General features: G+C 46.3%; 1 protein-coding gene across 3 annotated transcripts in view; it reads right to left on the bottom strand.

The window, feature by feature from the left end:
• Positions 1–14,493, bottom strand: part of BIN3 (bridging integrator 3) — a 42,338-nt gene extending 27,845 nt beyond the window's left edge. Inside the window, exons 1-2 of one of the 3 annotated variants that reach the window (XM_042983260.1) lie at positions 14,418–14,493; positions 10,503–10,563 (exon numbers count right to left, since the gene is read on the bottom strand). Coding sequence is in view for 1 of the 3 variants with exons in the window: in XM_007093900.3 (XP_007093962.1) it covers positions 14,418–14,425 (8 nt within the window). In the remaining 2 variants the exon portion in view is untranslated. Of the gene's footprint in view, positions 1–10,502; positions 10,570–14,417 lie in introns of those variants that run through there. The other 2 variants (XM_007093900.3, XM_042983261.1) reach the window with 2 other exon arrangements.
• Between the last annotated feature and the right edge of the window lie 2,940 nt (positions 14,494–17,433).

Raw genomic sequence — 17,433 nt, 5'->3', positions numbered from 1 at the left:
GGCAGGGACAGTCTCCCAGGGACACCGAAGTTGGAGAGGAGATGGCAGGGCTCTAAACTTACTCAGAAACAGCTTTCAACCAGTTCTTCTGATCCGAGCGCTCGGCTTCACCCCACTTCTGGAAGTACCCAGTGCCACCGATTACTGACCCTTTGAGGATTCTGTGATGTAAGTCATGATGGCTTGTGGTTTTCCTAAATGCCAGTTTGGGATCTGGCTTTCCTGGAACTAAGTCAGTTACTGCATGCAACTGCATTCCAATTCCCAAATGTTGTTGATGTCTCTATCCTCCCTGAATTTGTAGATCTATGCCTTAAAAAAAAAAAAAATCACTTTATTGTGTTTTTGTGGGATTTGTGAGGGAGATAAATTACATGTACGTATTCAATCTGTCATCTTTGCTTCGAAGCTGGTTTATTAATTTTTAAATAAGAGCTTTATTGAGGTATAATCCACACACCATAACGTTCATCAAGTGTACAATTTGGCTGTTTTTGGTATATTCAGAGAGTTGTGCAACAATCACCATGATCTAATTTCAAAGACATTTTCATCACCCCTAAAGAAACCCTGTATCTATTAGCATCATGCCCCGTTTTCTCCTCTCCTTCCAGCCCACAGGCAAACCAGTAATGTACTATCTCTACGGATTTGCCTATTCTGGACATTTCATATCAATGGAATTATACAATAAGTAGCTTTTTGTGTTGGCTTCTTTCAATCAGCAAAATGTTTTCCAGGATGATCCATGTTTGGGCATGTATCAGTCCTTCATCCCTCTTTTATCACAGAATAATAGTCCATTGCAGGGATACACGACATTTAGCCACACATCCACTTATCCATTTATCCGTTCACTGAGCGGTGGTCACTTGGGTGGTTTCTACTTTTTGGCCATTATGAATGCTGCTCCTATGAACATTTGTGTACATATTTTTGTGTGGACATATGTTTTCATTGTTCTTGGGTATATACCTCGGAGTGAAACTGCTGGGCCATATGGTAAGTCCACGTTTACCCGTTTACCCTTCTGAGGAGCTGCCAGACTTTTCCAAAGTGGCTGCGCATTTTACATTTCCACAGTAGTGTATGGAGTTTCCAATTCCTCCACATCCTCACCAACACTTGTCATTGTCTTTTTTATCTTAGCCACTCTGGGGGCTATTTCACTGTGGTGTGATTGGCATTTCTGTAATGACTAATGATGTTGAACATCTTTTCATATGCTTAGCAGTCATTTGTAGGTCTTCTTTGGAGAAACATCTATTCAAACCCTTTGCCTATTTTAAAAATGGGTTGTCTTTTTAAAAATTTATTATTATTATTATTTTAATGTTTGCTTATTTTTGAGAGACAGACCATGAGCGGGAGAGGGGCAGAGAGAGAGAGGAAGAATCTGAAGCAGGCTCCAGGCTCTGAGCTGTCACCAGAGAGCCTGATGTGGGGCTTGAACCCATGAACCATTAGATCCTGACCTGGGCCCAAGTCGGACACTTAACTGACTAATCCACCCAGGCGCCCCATCTTCTTTTATTGTTGAGCTGTAAGAGTTCTTTATTTAGGGTACAAGTGCCTAATCTGATATATGATTTGCAAATATTTTCTCTCACTTTTGAGGTTTTTTTTTTTCACTCTTTTAATGGTATGCTTTGAAGCACAAACATTTTAGGTTTTGAAGAAGTCTAATCCATTTTTTTGTTGTTCGTGCTTTGGTATTACATCTAAGAATTCTCTGCCAAATTCAAGGTCATGAAAACTTATCCCTATGTTTTCCTTTTATGATTTCATAGTTTTAGCTTTTACATTTGGGTCTTTGATCAATTTTGAGTTAATTTTTGTATATGGTGTGAAGTAAGGGTCCTACTTTATTCTTTCGCATGTGGATATCCAGTTGTCCTGACGCTGTCGAAAGGACTATCCCTTCCCCATTGAACTGTCCTGGCATCTTTGTAAAAAAAAAATCAACTGACCGTAAATGTAAAGGTTTATTTCTGGACTCTTAATTCTATGCCATTGATCTACGTGTCTATGCTAGTACCACAATGTCCTAATTATTGGACTTTTGTTGTAAGTTTCAAGATTGAGAAGTACTGAGCTTTCCAACTTGGTCAAGACTGTTTTGGCTACTCTGTGTCCCTTGCATTTTCATATGAATTTTAGTGGTTTATTTTTTATATTTAAATCATCACTCCATTTAGAGTTTGAATGTTGGCCAGCCAGTTGTTTAGTTATTTTAACATAATCTAAAAAATAAACTATCTTTGAAAAATCATTTTATTAGGGTTAAATACTTCTATTCCATACCACAGACCTGTCTACTCTTTGGCCAGTAACACAGATTTAATTATTTAGGGTTATAACAGCTCTTAATTTCTAGACAAACAGATCTCTTCTCATTACATTTCATTTTCAGGTAATTTACTGGCTATTTTAATTTGTCTTAATATTTATTTGTAAGTTTATTTATTTGGGGGGGAGGGGCGGAGAGAGAGGGAGACACAGAATCCCAAGAGGGCTCTGTGCAGAGCCCGACATGGGGTTCAATCTCATAAACTGCAAGATCATGACCTAAGCCAAAATCAAGAGTTGGATGCTCAACCTCCTGAGCCACCCAGGTGCCCCTGTGTTACTTTTTTTTTTTTTTTAACTTTTTTTTACATTTATTTATTTATTTTTGAGAGACAGAGAGAAACAGAACACAAGTGGGGGAGGGGCAGAGAGAGTGGGACACAGAATCCGAAGCAGGCTCCAGGCTCTGAGCTGTCACAGAGCCCGACGCGGGGCTCAAACTTACAAACCATGAGATCGTGACCTGAGCCGAAGTCAGAAGCTCAACCGACAGAGCCATCCAGGCGCCCCTCCCCTGTGTTACTTTTTAAGATGAACCTCAAAATCATAGGTGGTGCGCCCCCCTCCAAAATCAAGATACTTATTACTGAAAATGCATTATATTTATAGATTAACTTCTGAAGATCTTACATTTTTACAAATACTACATTTGCTCATTCAGGGCCATAACATTTCTTTCCATTTATTCAAGTCTTTTTATTAGGTCTTTTAGTCTTAAGAGTTTTTCCATATAGGTCCTCTACTTTTATTTTGTTTAATACCAAGATCCCAAAGTAACACTTACATGTGAAATTTTTAGCCCTACACAGGTCTTAGGTACATTCCACGAGATTTTTAATTTTTGGTTGTACTGCAAATGGAATTCTCTTTCTCATTTTATTGTCCTGGTACACAGGAAAGCCATTGGGTATTAAATATTTACCCTGAAACCATTCATCACACCTATATACTTAAGCTATACAGCCTGAGAAACTCAGGTAGGAAAAAACCCCCAGAATTAGATTTTCTAAATAGCCAAGTCATATCACTTGAAAATAATGATAAAATTTCCCTTTTCTTTCTCAATGTTTCATACCCACTTCTTGTCTTGTGTGTTATAGCATTGGCCAGAAATTGGAGAAAAATGTTTCTGACTTTAGTAAGAATGGTTCAAATCTGATCTTTCACTATTAAATAGGAAGAAGGCTACTGGTTCCATTCAGAAAGACTTCTAATAGCAAGGAAATATCTTTTTGTTCCTAGTTTCCTAAAAGACACAAAGATTGGATTTTTAAATTATATCACAGTGCCTTTTTCAGCATACATTTAGATGACCAGTTTGCTCTCTTTGACCCAGTACTGTGATGAACTGTGCGAATGTATTTCCTAAGACTGAGCCACTGCTTCCTTACTGAAGAAAACTCTGCTTGGTAAAGGGTCAGGTTAACTAGCTTTGCTGTGTATGCATCTTGCTTTCTGATTATGCCACATAAACCCCTCAAGTGCAGGGACTGAATGTTACGGTTCTTTGCAACTCCCGTAAGTACCGTACAAGGTACAGTGTTATTTTCAACCTTTCGTTGAATGGATGTTCGGTAAATATTTATCGAGGGCCTCCTTTATGCCTAGAACTCTGCTAGGTTCTAGCAATATCAGGATGAACAAGACGAACTCATTCTATGATCTCATGGAGCTCATGGTCTAGTTTTGCGCACACAGTAAACACTGGATAAATGATTCAACAAATAAACAAGTACATGGCCCCAAGGGCCCTATATAATACCATACTCTAATTTAAGTTTCCTGAAAAAAGTTACTCTCAGATAAGGCTTTAGAAAGAACAAATAAAGGTAATATCACTGTCTTTGGGTCTCCCAGTCCTTATCCAACTCAAACAAAAGCTAGAAAGGGGAAAGTGTACTCGTGGAGACCGAGGAAACGGAGGTGGCCTTTGGCGTCCACAGTAAAGCCAGGTGATGTTATCAGAGTGTGGGTTTAGGGAAAACCAACATTTCAAAGAGCTTAAGAGGAAATATGAAGGGAGAAGAGTCTCCTGGGCTTATTCCAAGGCTGCCAAATGGTCGATATGCTCCCCTCTGTCGGAGGAAGGGCCAGAAAACTGGGGCAGGTGCCCCACCACCACTGAAGCAGTCAAAGGTGGCGACGGGAAAGCGAGTAGAAAGAGCAAAACAGCCACCCTTCAAGCAGCTCTTCTGCCTCTTCTTGCCACTGCCTCCCTGATCTCCCCCTGTGGCTCTAGGGACTTCTTCGGGACAGACAGCTGCTCTGGAAGGCGTGTGGCAAGAGCAACAGCATCGCAGTGGCTCCTCGGCCCAACTGGGGTGGTGGATCGAGGCTGACAGTCCTCCAGGACCCGGGAAGGCTCACTGGGCCTCGGGACCTCAGTTCCCCTCCTCCTCACAGCTTTCCTTAGGCTCTCCCCTTGGCATGGGGTGGGTAAGCAGAGGTCCGGAGAGAAGACAGGGCCTGCTCCCCACAGGATGTCTCTGCCCTGGAAGAAATCAAGAGGGCTCTGAGCTCCCGGCCTCTGGAGTAGGATTCCTTACTTGGTTCTACTTGCCATTCCGTAAATATGAGCACCGGAGGGCAGGAGCAGGGATATTTTGGTCTGAGCAACAAAATGCAGAGGGCAGTTCTCTCAAGCGTACTCTCCTCCAACCTCCAACATGCCCCACCTCAAAACAGAAAAAAAGTTCTATGTATACAGAGGGAAAGGGGGAAAGATTTACTTTCACAATAAAGAAAAGTCAACAGGATGTTCTCCAAAGCTACAAATACACTTTTTCAAACAGTAAATATCTCTATTAGCAGCACGATGCCAGTTGGCTAATTCTGTCTGTCTCAGTAAAACCTTTCCAAAAAAGCTCCTGCTCTTGTGTAATGTCTATTTACAAAAACAGCTCTTTTGCATTTTCAATTTGCTAGGTTTCTCAATCTTTTGCTTCCCCACCCCCTCTGCTGCAGAGGCTGAGACAAGAGGCAGGCCCAGATGGCAGTTGGGTGGGGATCCCCTGGTCACCCCAGCAGATCCCTTAGCCCCGCCTTCTTTGGAGAGTCCTCTGCTTCCATTACAAAGATGAGTGGAAAGAAGCTGAAACCTACACATTCTTCCCTGGTCTTCACCTTGGCCTCTGGAATTCATTTCTGCTGAATGTGAATAAGCCTCGGCCTGGCTTGGGGGTGGCAAGAACCCTGAAATGATTCAGTCTATGCCACCCCACACTTTCTGATGGATCACAGTTTTGGGGGCAGGGAGGAGGTGAGGGAGGTGAGAACGGAGGGAGGGCTGAGCAAAGAGTAGGCGGCAGCTGATAGTGGCTGAAATCCTGGCTCCCCGGGGAGTGGTCTGGGCCTGAGTCACTGTCTCGGCAAGAGCAGGAAGGTGGGCGAGAGGCAGCAGCTTCTGAAGGCTGGAAGGACAAGCCCCTCCCCCGTCCCGGCCCTTCTGTTACCCTGTCCTTGGGTCACTGCCTTCCCTGGTCTGAGGCCCCACCAGGCTATCACCACCTTGACACTGGGAGAGAGAACAGAGAGCCGGGTGCCGGACAGGGCTTCTGGAGAGGCAGCCGGCTCCGGCAGAACAGCTGCTTGCTGGGTGTCATCCCCTCTGCAGGGCCAGCTGGCCATGATGCCAACCGGCCACACGAAGTTCAGCCTGAGCAAGGACGTGAGAGACCCCATCACAAGGGGAAATGAACTGAGCTGCAAAATACCCATTTCCAGCACCTCTGACCACAGCGCCCCCTCTCACCCCCCACCGCAGTCCTTCCTCGAAATTAGCCACATCTAAAACCAGAGCAACACACACTACCCTACTCGCCACCAGTCCGAGGAGGTATGTGTGTGTTTAAAAATAAAAGGCATGACTCTGTGACTTGGCTGACTTGTCACTTGGACTAGAACAGTCCCCCAGCTCAGCTGTGATCCCTTCTTCTCCACTGTTCCCCACGCTGACCTCTGAGTTTAGACAGAATGAATCACAGAATGGTCAGTGTGATCTCACAGAACGTGAGATCACAGAAATCATCCAATTAAAGTGACCATTTATGGAGCATCTACTATTGCTGGTTTGGGCTGGGTACTTCAGAAACATCCGCTCATCTAAAGCGGTCCACTCCTGTACTCCTCACAAGAGACAGTGCGCTGGATAGGGGGGCGTGCTCTGGAGCCACACTGCTTGGCTTTAAGTCCTTGCTCTGCCAGCCGCCAGCTGTGAGGCTTCGGACAAGTTACCTAACCTTTCTGTCTCTCAGTTTCCCTGTGTATAGACTGGGACAATAACATAGCTATCATGTGGGGTTGCCGTGAAGGCCAAATGAGTTTAGTGCTCAAAACAGATCCTGTCGTAGGTCAGCAGCCTGTAAATACTGGCAGTAAAGGCAGTGGTGGTGATATTTTGATGATGAAGATCAAACTGAGGCCTGAGGGAGTGGCTCACACTCAGTTACACAGAGGTAAGTATGGTTAGGAAACCTGAAACAATTCTTTTCTGTTTGGGGGGCAATCAGCCACTGCCAGGCCCCCCAAGTGAATCCATTTGCCAACAATGAATGGGGACTTCCTCCCAAGTAGTAAAAGGATCTGTGACAGAAGTCTGGAGGCTGATGGAGCATCTAAAGGTCAAGAAAAGGGAGGAAAGAAGGCAATTCAGGGAGGGAGGTTGTTTGTTTATTTTGTAGCTCTTTAGAAAATGGGTTCTCCATGTTATAAAAGGGAAACAGAAGGCATTGCGAGGTGAAAGTCTTCTCCTGCTTAATCCACAAGCCGGAGACAAGCCTCAGGGGCCTGCTTTCCATGCTGATGGGGCCACGGTGGCTCAGATGCCCACAGACTGCGAAGTGCCGGGCCAGTTGTTTAGCTTCTGAGGCACGAGTTCTAATCTCATGTTCACTTCTGTCTCTTACCAACGAAGGATTGTACAAAGAGCTTTCAGTCTACCTTTTCTCTTATCTGCTGAAGGTTTGGAAGCAGAACGGAGGAAGAGGAGGAGGAAGAGGAGGAAGAGGAGGAAGAGGAGGAAGAGGAGGAAGAGGAGGAAGAGGAGGAGGAGAAGGAGGAGGAGGAGGAGGAGGAGGAGGAGGAGGAGGAGGAGGAAGGCTGAGATGGAAACTCGGAAACTCGCTCCTAGGCCCACTGTCTTGGGACATCCTCACCTACCGGCCGCAGGAGGCAATAATTCCCTTGCTATGAGCGGTGAGGTCAGCTCTAGTCGTGATGGCAGTCAGGCTAGGCATGACAAAAGTTAACAGAGAGTATTATAAAATATTGCCAACACTCAGAAAGTTAGAATACATAATAAATACTCCTGTATTCACCTACTGTTACCGCGTTTACAATACTGAGCCACACTGCTTCAAATCTTATTCTTTAAGCAACGTAACAGCTCAGATACTGTTGATGCTCCCTGAGTGTTACAGTCTGATTCCATTTCCTTGTCTCTCCTCATGACCTTAGCGGTCACCACGACCCTGAATTTAGTATGTATTATTCTCACCCTTTCACTACATTTGTTTAAATCCGTGAGCACAATACAGTATGGTTTTATAGGTCTGAACTTTATAAAAATAGCACAATATTGAATGTATTACTTTGAAACTAACTTTTTATGACCAGCATTCTGTTTCTGAGATTTGTCCGTGTTGATAGATATAGCTGCACTTCATTCATTTTGACTACGTGTTTCATTATGTAAAGACAGCACACATAGGCTGGACATCTATGAACAATGAAGCAACTAATACTCCCCTGCACTCACCTGCTGCAGGAGAGCTCAGGTTTCTCTGGGTGACTGTAGAAATCTCCAAAGTGATTGTATTGTGTCAATTTTTACCTCCACGCTCTACGCCACCCTGCACCCGATGCCAGTAGATGGGAGCTCCCCCTGATTCTCATCCTTAGATACTTGGCATTGCCAGACTTTAAAATTTTTGCCAGCCAGATGGCTGTGAAATGGCATCTCATTGTTACTTTAATCTGCTTTTCCCTGATTACTAAGAAACCAACATCTTGGTATAGGCTTTTGTCCATTTGGGTTTTCTTTTCTATAAAGTGATGACGTTTTTCACATCTATGGATTAAGTTCTTATAAAGTACATTGCTGGTGCTCTTCATAGTTGCCCCTTCCGTATTTCTTATTATAACCCACGAAAAACAACTAAGTAAACCAACAACACGGAGTCATAGCTATTAGCTTATAGCCTGAATATTTGTAATAAACACCTAGATCAGTGTGTTTCTAAATGGGATCACTCATCAATCATGTAAACCGCTATACGTTATTCCAGTGTGTTTGCCCACAACACACCGGGTCCAAATTAGACATGGGATCAATTGAAATGCATCATTCTTTAAAAATGAAATAGAACATAATAGAAAATATAGGAATGCATCACACATATACCATGTGAAACTTTTATTTGAAGTATAAATGTTTTTGTGTGCTGCAATAATGAAGGTTTTTTTCTTTCCTTTCTTCTTCTTTTTTTTTTTTTTTTTTTTTTTAGGCTTCATGCCCAGCGCAGAGCCTAACATGGGGCTTGAATTCACAACCTTGAGATCAAGACCTGAGCAAGAGTTGACGCTTAACTGACTGAGCCACCCAGGAGCCCCTCAAAGGTATTTCTAACTGCAAGTTGTGGTCAAAAAGTTTTGGAAGCCACTGTCCAAGTTAGCCCCCTGGCTCCATTCTTCCTCTGGCCTGAAGTACAGACTGTTGCCAAATTAATCTGATTAACTCACTGATTTCCCCATGCCACTTCCTTGCTCAAAACCTTCAAATTTCAAAAGCTTAAGCTCAATGTCAGTCCCTCAGCATGGCACTCAGAGTACTGACAGTGGGGCCCCAACCGCCATCAACGAAGCCTCTACCCAAATCACTACTTGCTAAACCCAAGCTGGTCTCCTGACCATCCACCCCAAATACTCTTGATGCATTCCGTCTCCACACACCTTTTCCACACTATTCTTCTAATGTGGACCCCTCGCCCCCCACTGTAACAAATCACATCCTCTGAAATCTTTCTTGACGATGCCACACCAACATTTATTGGCTGTCATTCCTATGAATCCCGGGCACTTTCCAGACACTGGCTGAAGATAAGTATCGATTCTTACAGCCTTCTGACTGTCCACCAGTATTAAGTATCAGCACAGGCCCTAGTACATTATAAATGTTCAATGAGCATTAAATCAACAAAAATTTTATTGAGCATTATCTGTATGCAACATGTTATACTGGGTCCTGTTTAATGGACTAGCTACCAAAATAGTGGGTTTGGGGAAACAACAGCTTAACTGCCAACTCCAAAGCCACTTCAACACATGTACGTCAAGAGTGTAACACAGAAGAAAACATCCTTGATGAAGAAGCTGTGGGATTCAACATACTTGCCTCTTTCCAACTACTCCCAAATCTGGAAAGAGCCCCTTCCCCTCTCATTACAAACAGCTGGAACAAGAGTGAGATGTTTTACATTTGTGCCCAAAGCAACGTCAAATACAGGGTCTCACAGGCTCTTCTAGGGGGTCCCTGCCTTCTGGGCATGACCATGCTCTGTATAGAAGAAAAAGCCTGGGGGGAGTCTGGCCTGTCCGAAGTGAGTGGGAGGGCCACCCAAGGCGGGGAGGCCTCAGAGTACCACAAAGCTGACATGGTCCAGAACACCTGGAGGTCTGCAGGACACAGGACTTCCTCTTCACTTTACATGTGAAAACTGACAACTTCCTGTAATTCACTACCAACCTGGTAGTGTTCATACAGACCAGCAAAGTAAAATAGCGTCCTTTGGGACCCAATCAGCTTGGGAATGGTCTTCCACTTTTCAAGCACAGAGAATACTCAGATTTTAGTTCTAGCTCTCCCAGGTACTCCGTGAGTGAATTCTAATAACTTGTCAAAGGGAGATAATAAGACCCGAACTACATACTGCCAAGGGTAGATGTGGGGAACGAAATCAGATAATGGATGGGAAGGTAACTTGAAAAGGTGAAAGCACTATACGAATGCATGATAGCAAGAGTAATACTAGAGGGAAAAGAGATTCCACTGAGAACATGTTTGAAACAGAATGGATGGTTCAGACTAACCCAGCAGTTTACCTTCTTTCCTTTGTAGTCCATTAACTTCATTTAACAATTACTGACTAGGTACTTACTATGTGCAAACAGTGCGCATACACAAACGTGAAGAACTTGTAGATCCTGCCGCCATGGAGTCTGTGTGGGAGAGGAACACGTTTTTGGTCCCTGGAAGGATGTGGAAGTGCTACAGGAGTTCTATGCAAGTTCGGAAGAGGATAGTTTGGGGAGGGGGTGGAGAGGAGAGAGGAGAGAACAATCAGAGACAGCCTCAGGGAGGCGCTGAGGCCACTTCTTCCCTCTTTGATTTAACAACAGCACGCTTAGAGGCTCTTCATTTGAGGAAGTGGCTTATAGGTTCTGCACATTTTTATCTGAAAACTTTTCCTGAGCTGAGGCAAGCCAGGAAATGGAAAAAAAAGTGCTCATTCATACATTCAGTAAACATGCACTGATTGCTGGGAATATTACTAGGGATATAGTGATGACCAAGCCACAGTCCCTTTTTCAGTAACTTGCAGACTAGGGGGTCACTGACAAGTAAACCAACGATTCAAGTCCAGATGCTAATGAGGGTCAGAGCAAGGGGACCCGGCTCAGTTTAGTGGGGTGTGGGGGGCTGTTCAGGGGAGACCCTCAGAAGAGGCAAAGCCTGCCGTTATTCTGGAAGAATGAGTGCACCTTGGCCTGGTGGATGAGGCGGCGAGGGGTGGGAGCAAAGGGCATTGCAGCAGAGGAACAATGCATATAGAGGGGCAGAGGCACGAGAGGCCGGGGAAAGCTGAGACACAGGAGTAATGTGGACAGCCAGATCCAGAAAGGCCTTATAAGTTACGGCCCAGAGTCAGGCCTTTATCCTGAAGATGATGGGGAGGGCATATAGGGTGAGAACATGGGGGGGACAGGTCCCAAGGAATACCAATATTTAAGGGGCAGACAGAGGTAGAAGAGCCCAGAAGAGTCAGAAAACAATCATATTTGCATAGTCTCCATTTTTTTCACAACAGGCTTGGGTGGCAGCGTCAGCTTGGATTATCCATTCCATGTCAGAGGCGGAGAAAACAAGACCGAGGAAGGTTAAATGCCTGACCAGGCCACACTGTGAAGGAGGGAACCAGAACCTGAACTCAGCCCTCTACCTCCCAGCCACATTTATCTGCACTGACTCTAATTTCCTTCATTCTGAGTCAAACCTCTGGATCCCTAGTATAGGAAGATTTCCTCCAGGACTACTTTTTTCCTTGACCTTGAACCCAAAGAGCATCAAGGCATGTGGTTCCAGGGAAGGCTATAACCCCTGATGACAGCAAAGCCAGGTAAATAAGCCAGATTCTTCTTAATTCTGTTGAATTCTCCCTCCATACAATAATAAAGACACATACACATAAGAAGAGAGAGGAGACCAGCAGAAGGAGAGGAGAGGGAAGCACCTGACTTAAGCCCAAATGGTGAATCAGTGATCTGACATATGAACATAAAATGCCTCCTTCCTCGCAGGGCACACCACTGGACAGCCTGGCTTAAAGACACGTGGGTGGTCAGTGGGTGAATGCATGGGTAGATGAACAGGAAGGCAGCAGGTACCCACAAAACAAACGGGGTGGGCGGGCTGCATGCACAGAGGAAGCGGGGAACAAAGACCTCTTACTCTTGATGCAAAATCCACAGTGTGCAAAGGGCATCAATATTGGACATTTCTCACTGTGACATTTTGAAAGCCTGGCCTAGCCCAGAACAATGGTTACCCTCTGGGGACCAGGGGCTGAGTGCCCCTAGGCCTTATTCAATGATGGCTTGGCATACCCCATGTGCTTGGTGAACTCGACCTTGGGCATCAGCCTCCCATGATGGCTCTACGTCACTCTGGTCTCTTCCCCCACTGAGAATTCCAGTCTTGGATGAATGGATGGATTCATTCTGGGAGCAGGAAAACCACTCCAGGAGTGAATCAGAAGGACCCAGCCCTGGTCCCTTTGCCAGCCATTGAGCCAGGAACTGAGTGTGATTGTGTGCCCAGGCGCCGGTGCTGTTCCCCTCTCAGGGAGATAGGGTCAGGGTCCACGTAAGAGATGACGTAGTCGCCCTCTAAAGAAGAAGAAAAAGGAATCTCAGCTTTGAGGGACAAAGCCGCCCTTTTGGTTCTGACCCTCAGTCCAAAGAGGTGCCAAGCTGCACATGTACTAATAAGTTAATTCTACAGGATAAAAATCGCAGCTTTTGCTGAACAGTTAGTTGTCAATTTCAATTCTCTGCAGCCTGACAGACCTCAGGAAATAGGCTACTACTTTTTCAGAAAAAAGCTTCTTCAAGATGGGTGGGAACAGCATGCCTCAGATCACCAAGAGAATATTCTACTCTGGTCTGGGCTCTGTTCTCCTCCCGATTTGTGAAGAAAAGGTCAATTTATTTTTAAATTTGTAAATGCCAATGTAAGCAATATAAAACATCTGAACTTCCTGCTTTCTTACCTTGAAAAATTAAGCAAGAGAACTCCAACGATTCAAGGTGCAGCAGGCAAGAGGACATCTGTATCACAAGGCTGGGAGACCCAGGCTGACATTTTAAGGAAGTAATTCCTCTAGGAAAGGGAACTGAAGGATTGCTACTTTGCCCATTGTTAACTAGGTTATAACAAGATGGGAAAGTTAGCTAACTTTCAAGGCTCTAGCCCCGTATCGGCCTCCTGGAGCTAAGGTGGAGGGAAAAGGAGCAGTTCCTACTGGGGCTTATTAGGGCACTGCTCCAGGCTGCCCTCGTGTGCAGGCACCAACTGTCTAACGTTTGTCCATCAATCTTTGTCTAAGAAACAGGAGGGAGGAGGGGACAGAAATGGTTTAAATTTTGTATTACAGAATTGTCCTGAACACTGACTGACATTAGCTGCTTGTCACCAGAGCTTAGTCTCCACTAATGGTCAAATGTGAGCCCGTTAAGAGCCTTCCTGAAGGATACTCTACTATCTTCATTCATTCATGACTAGTTATCACACATTTACTTTGTGAAAAGAAACAGCTAGACTATGAGGACAGAGTGGCAAACATGTTCCCGATGCTAATGGATCTTGGATTCCAAAAGGTTTGATTCATCTTGTACATCCCCGGGGGGGTGGGGTCAATGTATTCAGACAAGCAAACTACGGCTGGATCCTCTGAGGTTTCGCATTATGGATATGCAGGTCCTTGGGCCTGAAGGTAAGGCCCTTTGGGCAAACTGAGTCTTACAAAATAAATCAACCATTAAATATTATGAAGTATCTACCATGAACCTAGCACATATAGCAACGTACCTTCCAACTCTGGAGTCGTGACTCTACATCTCTGAGACTCCTAGCGTCTTTTCTCATGGCCTGCTAGTCCCCATAATGTTTAAGCTTACCAACCGCTATTTTCAAGAGAAAGCAGTGAGTGGGTAATGGCCCTGGAAATGATTAAAACTAGTCCAATCCCACACTGGGAGTGTGGGTGTGGGTGTTCAATTCTGGACCTTTCCAAAAGAGAAGCAAGTTTTGTCCTTTGAAGACTGTCAAGTGGTGCAAAGGCTAGTCATCTGAAAGCGAGTGGCTTTTTGATCAGTGAACTGGGCCCAGACTGCCAGTGAGGGCTACAGCTCTGGGGCCGCGGGAGCGGTGAAAAGATGCCCACAGGGAGAAAGAAGGCATTTACTCCACCTCAGCGGATATTTACAAGAGGAGGAGACAGGAAAGTTCCTCACTTCAAGCAGCTGGGAAAAGACGGGACGAGCTTGGAAGAGAAAGAGTCAGGAAACAGATGCAGGATTCCAGGCCAAGGAGATCCCCCGCCCCATATCCCGGTGAGTCCTGCCGACAGACGGAGCCTCCGGGAAAGCACCGGAGGAAGGGCCCTCGAACGACCCTGGGTGGAGGGTCCGTGTGGGCAAGGCAGGCAGCGGGGGCGAAGGGACTCAGGTGGGCGCGGGCAAGGCGCACGGCGGGCCTGGGGCTCCAGCGGCTGTGCTGTCCCGGCCTCACTCACCAGCTCATGGTCCTGAACCTGGCCCTGCTGCCGGGGTCCTCGGCCGCTACAGGGTCCTCAGGGATCACTTCCGGATTCAGCCAGTCTCCAGGAAGTGACGTGAACCCCGCCCACTGTGCCCGGAAGAGGCGGGGGTGGGCGGGGCTCGGAGAGTTAACCCTTCCGCGGCGGCGGGCGTCCCGCGCACTTGCCCCGGCCCGCGACCTGGGGTATTTCCTCACGGGGCTTGGGGTTCAGCCTGTGCCGGCGGCGTGGGAACCCCCGGGTGCGTTTTCTGCCTGAGACACTGGCTTGTAAAATTCTCATTCGCTTACTACACGTGCCTCTTAACCTTGTTATTGCCTCAGTTTTTCTGTCTGTAAAGAGATTTCTAATCCAGAGACAGTAGCAGTATTTGTTGATGGGAGAAGGAGCCATGGGGTCATCTGAAGTCTGGGGAGACTTACATTCACTGTATGGTCTTTAATATCTTTGAAATTTTGTACCCTGCACATGCCTTACCTGTTACAAACAAAGAAACAAATGGATCTATTCCCTTCTGTGAGATGGCATAGGGCTCTGAATATAAACAGGTGCTTTTCAGGTTGGAAATGTTCTGTAGCTTTAACCAACAAAAGAGAAAAAAAGAGTAAGGATTGCTCCATGTCTCCCAGTCTTTCCCTCTGCTCCCCTCTACAGAACCCAGATGATGTGAATGGTCCCATTCTTTTTACTTGGTCATTTAACAAATATTCACTGAGCTCCTGCAATGTGCCAGGCACTGTGTTAACCTAAAAGATACAACCATGAAAAAGAAGTAAGGATCCTGCCCTTATTCTCTCCCAGAGCTACTTACCTAGAGAGAGAAGTAACTGACAACTAAGTAATAACATAGTTTGGAAAAGGACAGGGCACTGTGGCTGCCTATAAGGGGCTCCTGCAAGCTGCCCATGGGTTTTAGTGAAGGCTTCTAGGAGACACCAATGTGTAATTCAAGTCCTGAAGGCTAATCAGGCTAGGTAGGTTAATCCTAGATGAGGGCTGGAGAGGGTCCAGGCAGAGCAAACCCGTCTTAGCTGAGAAGGGGACTGAGTTCCAGGTAAACGGCTCACTTTGGGTCTCCCAAAGTCAGAATTCAGGTCCTTAGTGCCTCAGAAGCTGCCTGGGGTCCAGGGCCATGTTGGCCTCCTCACCCCTAAGAACCTCTCTGCGTTAGAAGAGAGGAGCAGGCAGTGAGGCCTGTACAGGTTAACTGCTGGGCCCACAAGGGCCTTCTCTCTGAGAATTCTCTTCCTTCAAATGGATCTTAAGTGTTTTAGGGTCATTTGGAGAGCAGCTAAGTCATTGAACAGAAGACATGTGTTACTTGTCCTGACTTCCCAGGTCAGGAGGAGTAGGGGGCTCAGAGGATCGTCCACAAGAGACAGTCTCTCATTTGTGTTTCCTGTTTCCATCTTTGAGGGTCTAGAGTTTGACTCAACAGAGGTTTTCCAGCCAAGTGTGTTACACAGATCGGCTTCATCACCATGTTCTTCCTCAGGAAACAGGCCAAAATGAGCACTAGAGAAGGCTTGAAGAATAAAGATGAGGGGAAGTCACCAAAAGGCAGCCAGGGCACAGAGTGGGCAAAGGGAGGGACAGTCCCTGCTGCTGTGTACAAGGTGTGGTGGATGCTGTGGTTTAGGAACCATCTGACATTCTAACACCTGCAGATGGCTCTCCCACCTGCTTCTTCCTTTTCCCACACTCTGTATCCCTTAGTTATTGTCCCAGAGTGTTAAATAATTTCTAAAAGTATTAGCCTAGGCAACCACCATGTCCCAAGGGAAGTCTGTTTCAAGGCTGTGGGTAGGAGACACATCCTATGGGACAAGAATGATGAGTTCTGGATTAAGAGTCTGAAGGAGCCCTGGGTTCTAGTTCCGTCTTTGACACTAGGACTGACCTCAGGAAATCACATCCTCTCTCTGGGCCTTGACCCCCTTGTCTAGAAGATGAGTGGTTGGATAACACCTAAGTTGCCAACACTCTGAGGTTTTAAGTTGACTGTCTTGTTGACTGAAGAAGCTCTCAGGAAATAGGAAAATGGGGAAAGCCTGTGGGGTGGGGCCTGCACAGAGAAGCAAGCTGAGAGAAGTGAGCAGCTCTGAGGAATCAGTGACATCTTGGGAGGAAGCCAAACATGAATCTTCTGGAAGGGAAGGATTCAGCTTGTGGCCAAGCTAGGGTTGCTTACCTCCAATCCCTGCTATTTAATGTGGCCTGCAGGACCTCGGAGGGTACTGGAAAGGATGCTGGCCTCCTAGGAGTCTGTCTGGAAAGTGCCCCTGCTCTGACTTCTCATCTGTGGCTCATTTGCTCAGCCTGAATGAGGTGTGCCACGCTGAGGATGGATGGCCAGGTCCCCTGCTGCCCTGTGGACCCACAAGCTTCCCTCCATGAGCATGACTTGCCATGTGGCATTGATCCCTGGGCAGCTGAACAGCAGGAAGCACAAACACCTCCCACTGCCCTAGAAAACTCAGCTGCAGGGTCTCCAGACCCAAGGGTGGGAGCTATGTCCTTCTTCAGAACCAAAGAGCGGCACCACGCAGGCTGATCCTGCCCCTTCAGGGGAGGGGTGGAAAAGGAGCAAATTCAGTGTCTATGTGGAAGCTGAGAGTGGAGGATCTTGGGTAGAAGTGGATGCTTCTGGCTGCAAGCCTGGTGAACACGGCTTCCTCCCCCAGAGTCTGAGCCTGAAGTTCAAAGAGTATTCAGGTGGCAAAGATCTGCCTGGGCAGACAAAGTTGTGCACCAGAGGGAAAGCAGCCAGTGAACCAGCTGTGCCACCACACCCCTTACTTCTTGGAGCATTTCACTCAGAAATTGGTAAGCAGCCCCCCCCCGCCCCCACTGACCCTCCTCTCTGGCCTTGTCGTATATGCCCTCCGCACACAGAGGTCTAGGCCTGACTCTCTGATTATCTCACCACGCCAGCCTCTAATTAGCTAAGAGCAAGGATTCCAGAACTGGAGCCGGGCCGTTAGGGGTTTCA

This window comes from Panthera tigris, chromosome B1 (genome assembly GCF_018350195.1).
Source record: "Panthera tigris isolate Pti1 chromosome B1, P.tigris_Pti1_mat1.1, whole genome shotgun sequence".
Taxonomy (NCBI): domain Eukaryota; kingdom Metazoa; phylum Chordata; class Mammalia; order Carnivora; family Felidae; genus Panthera; species Panthera tigris.
This window is presented reverse-complemented; position numbering and strand designations above follow the sequence as displayed.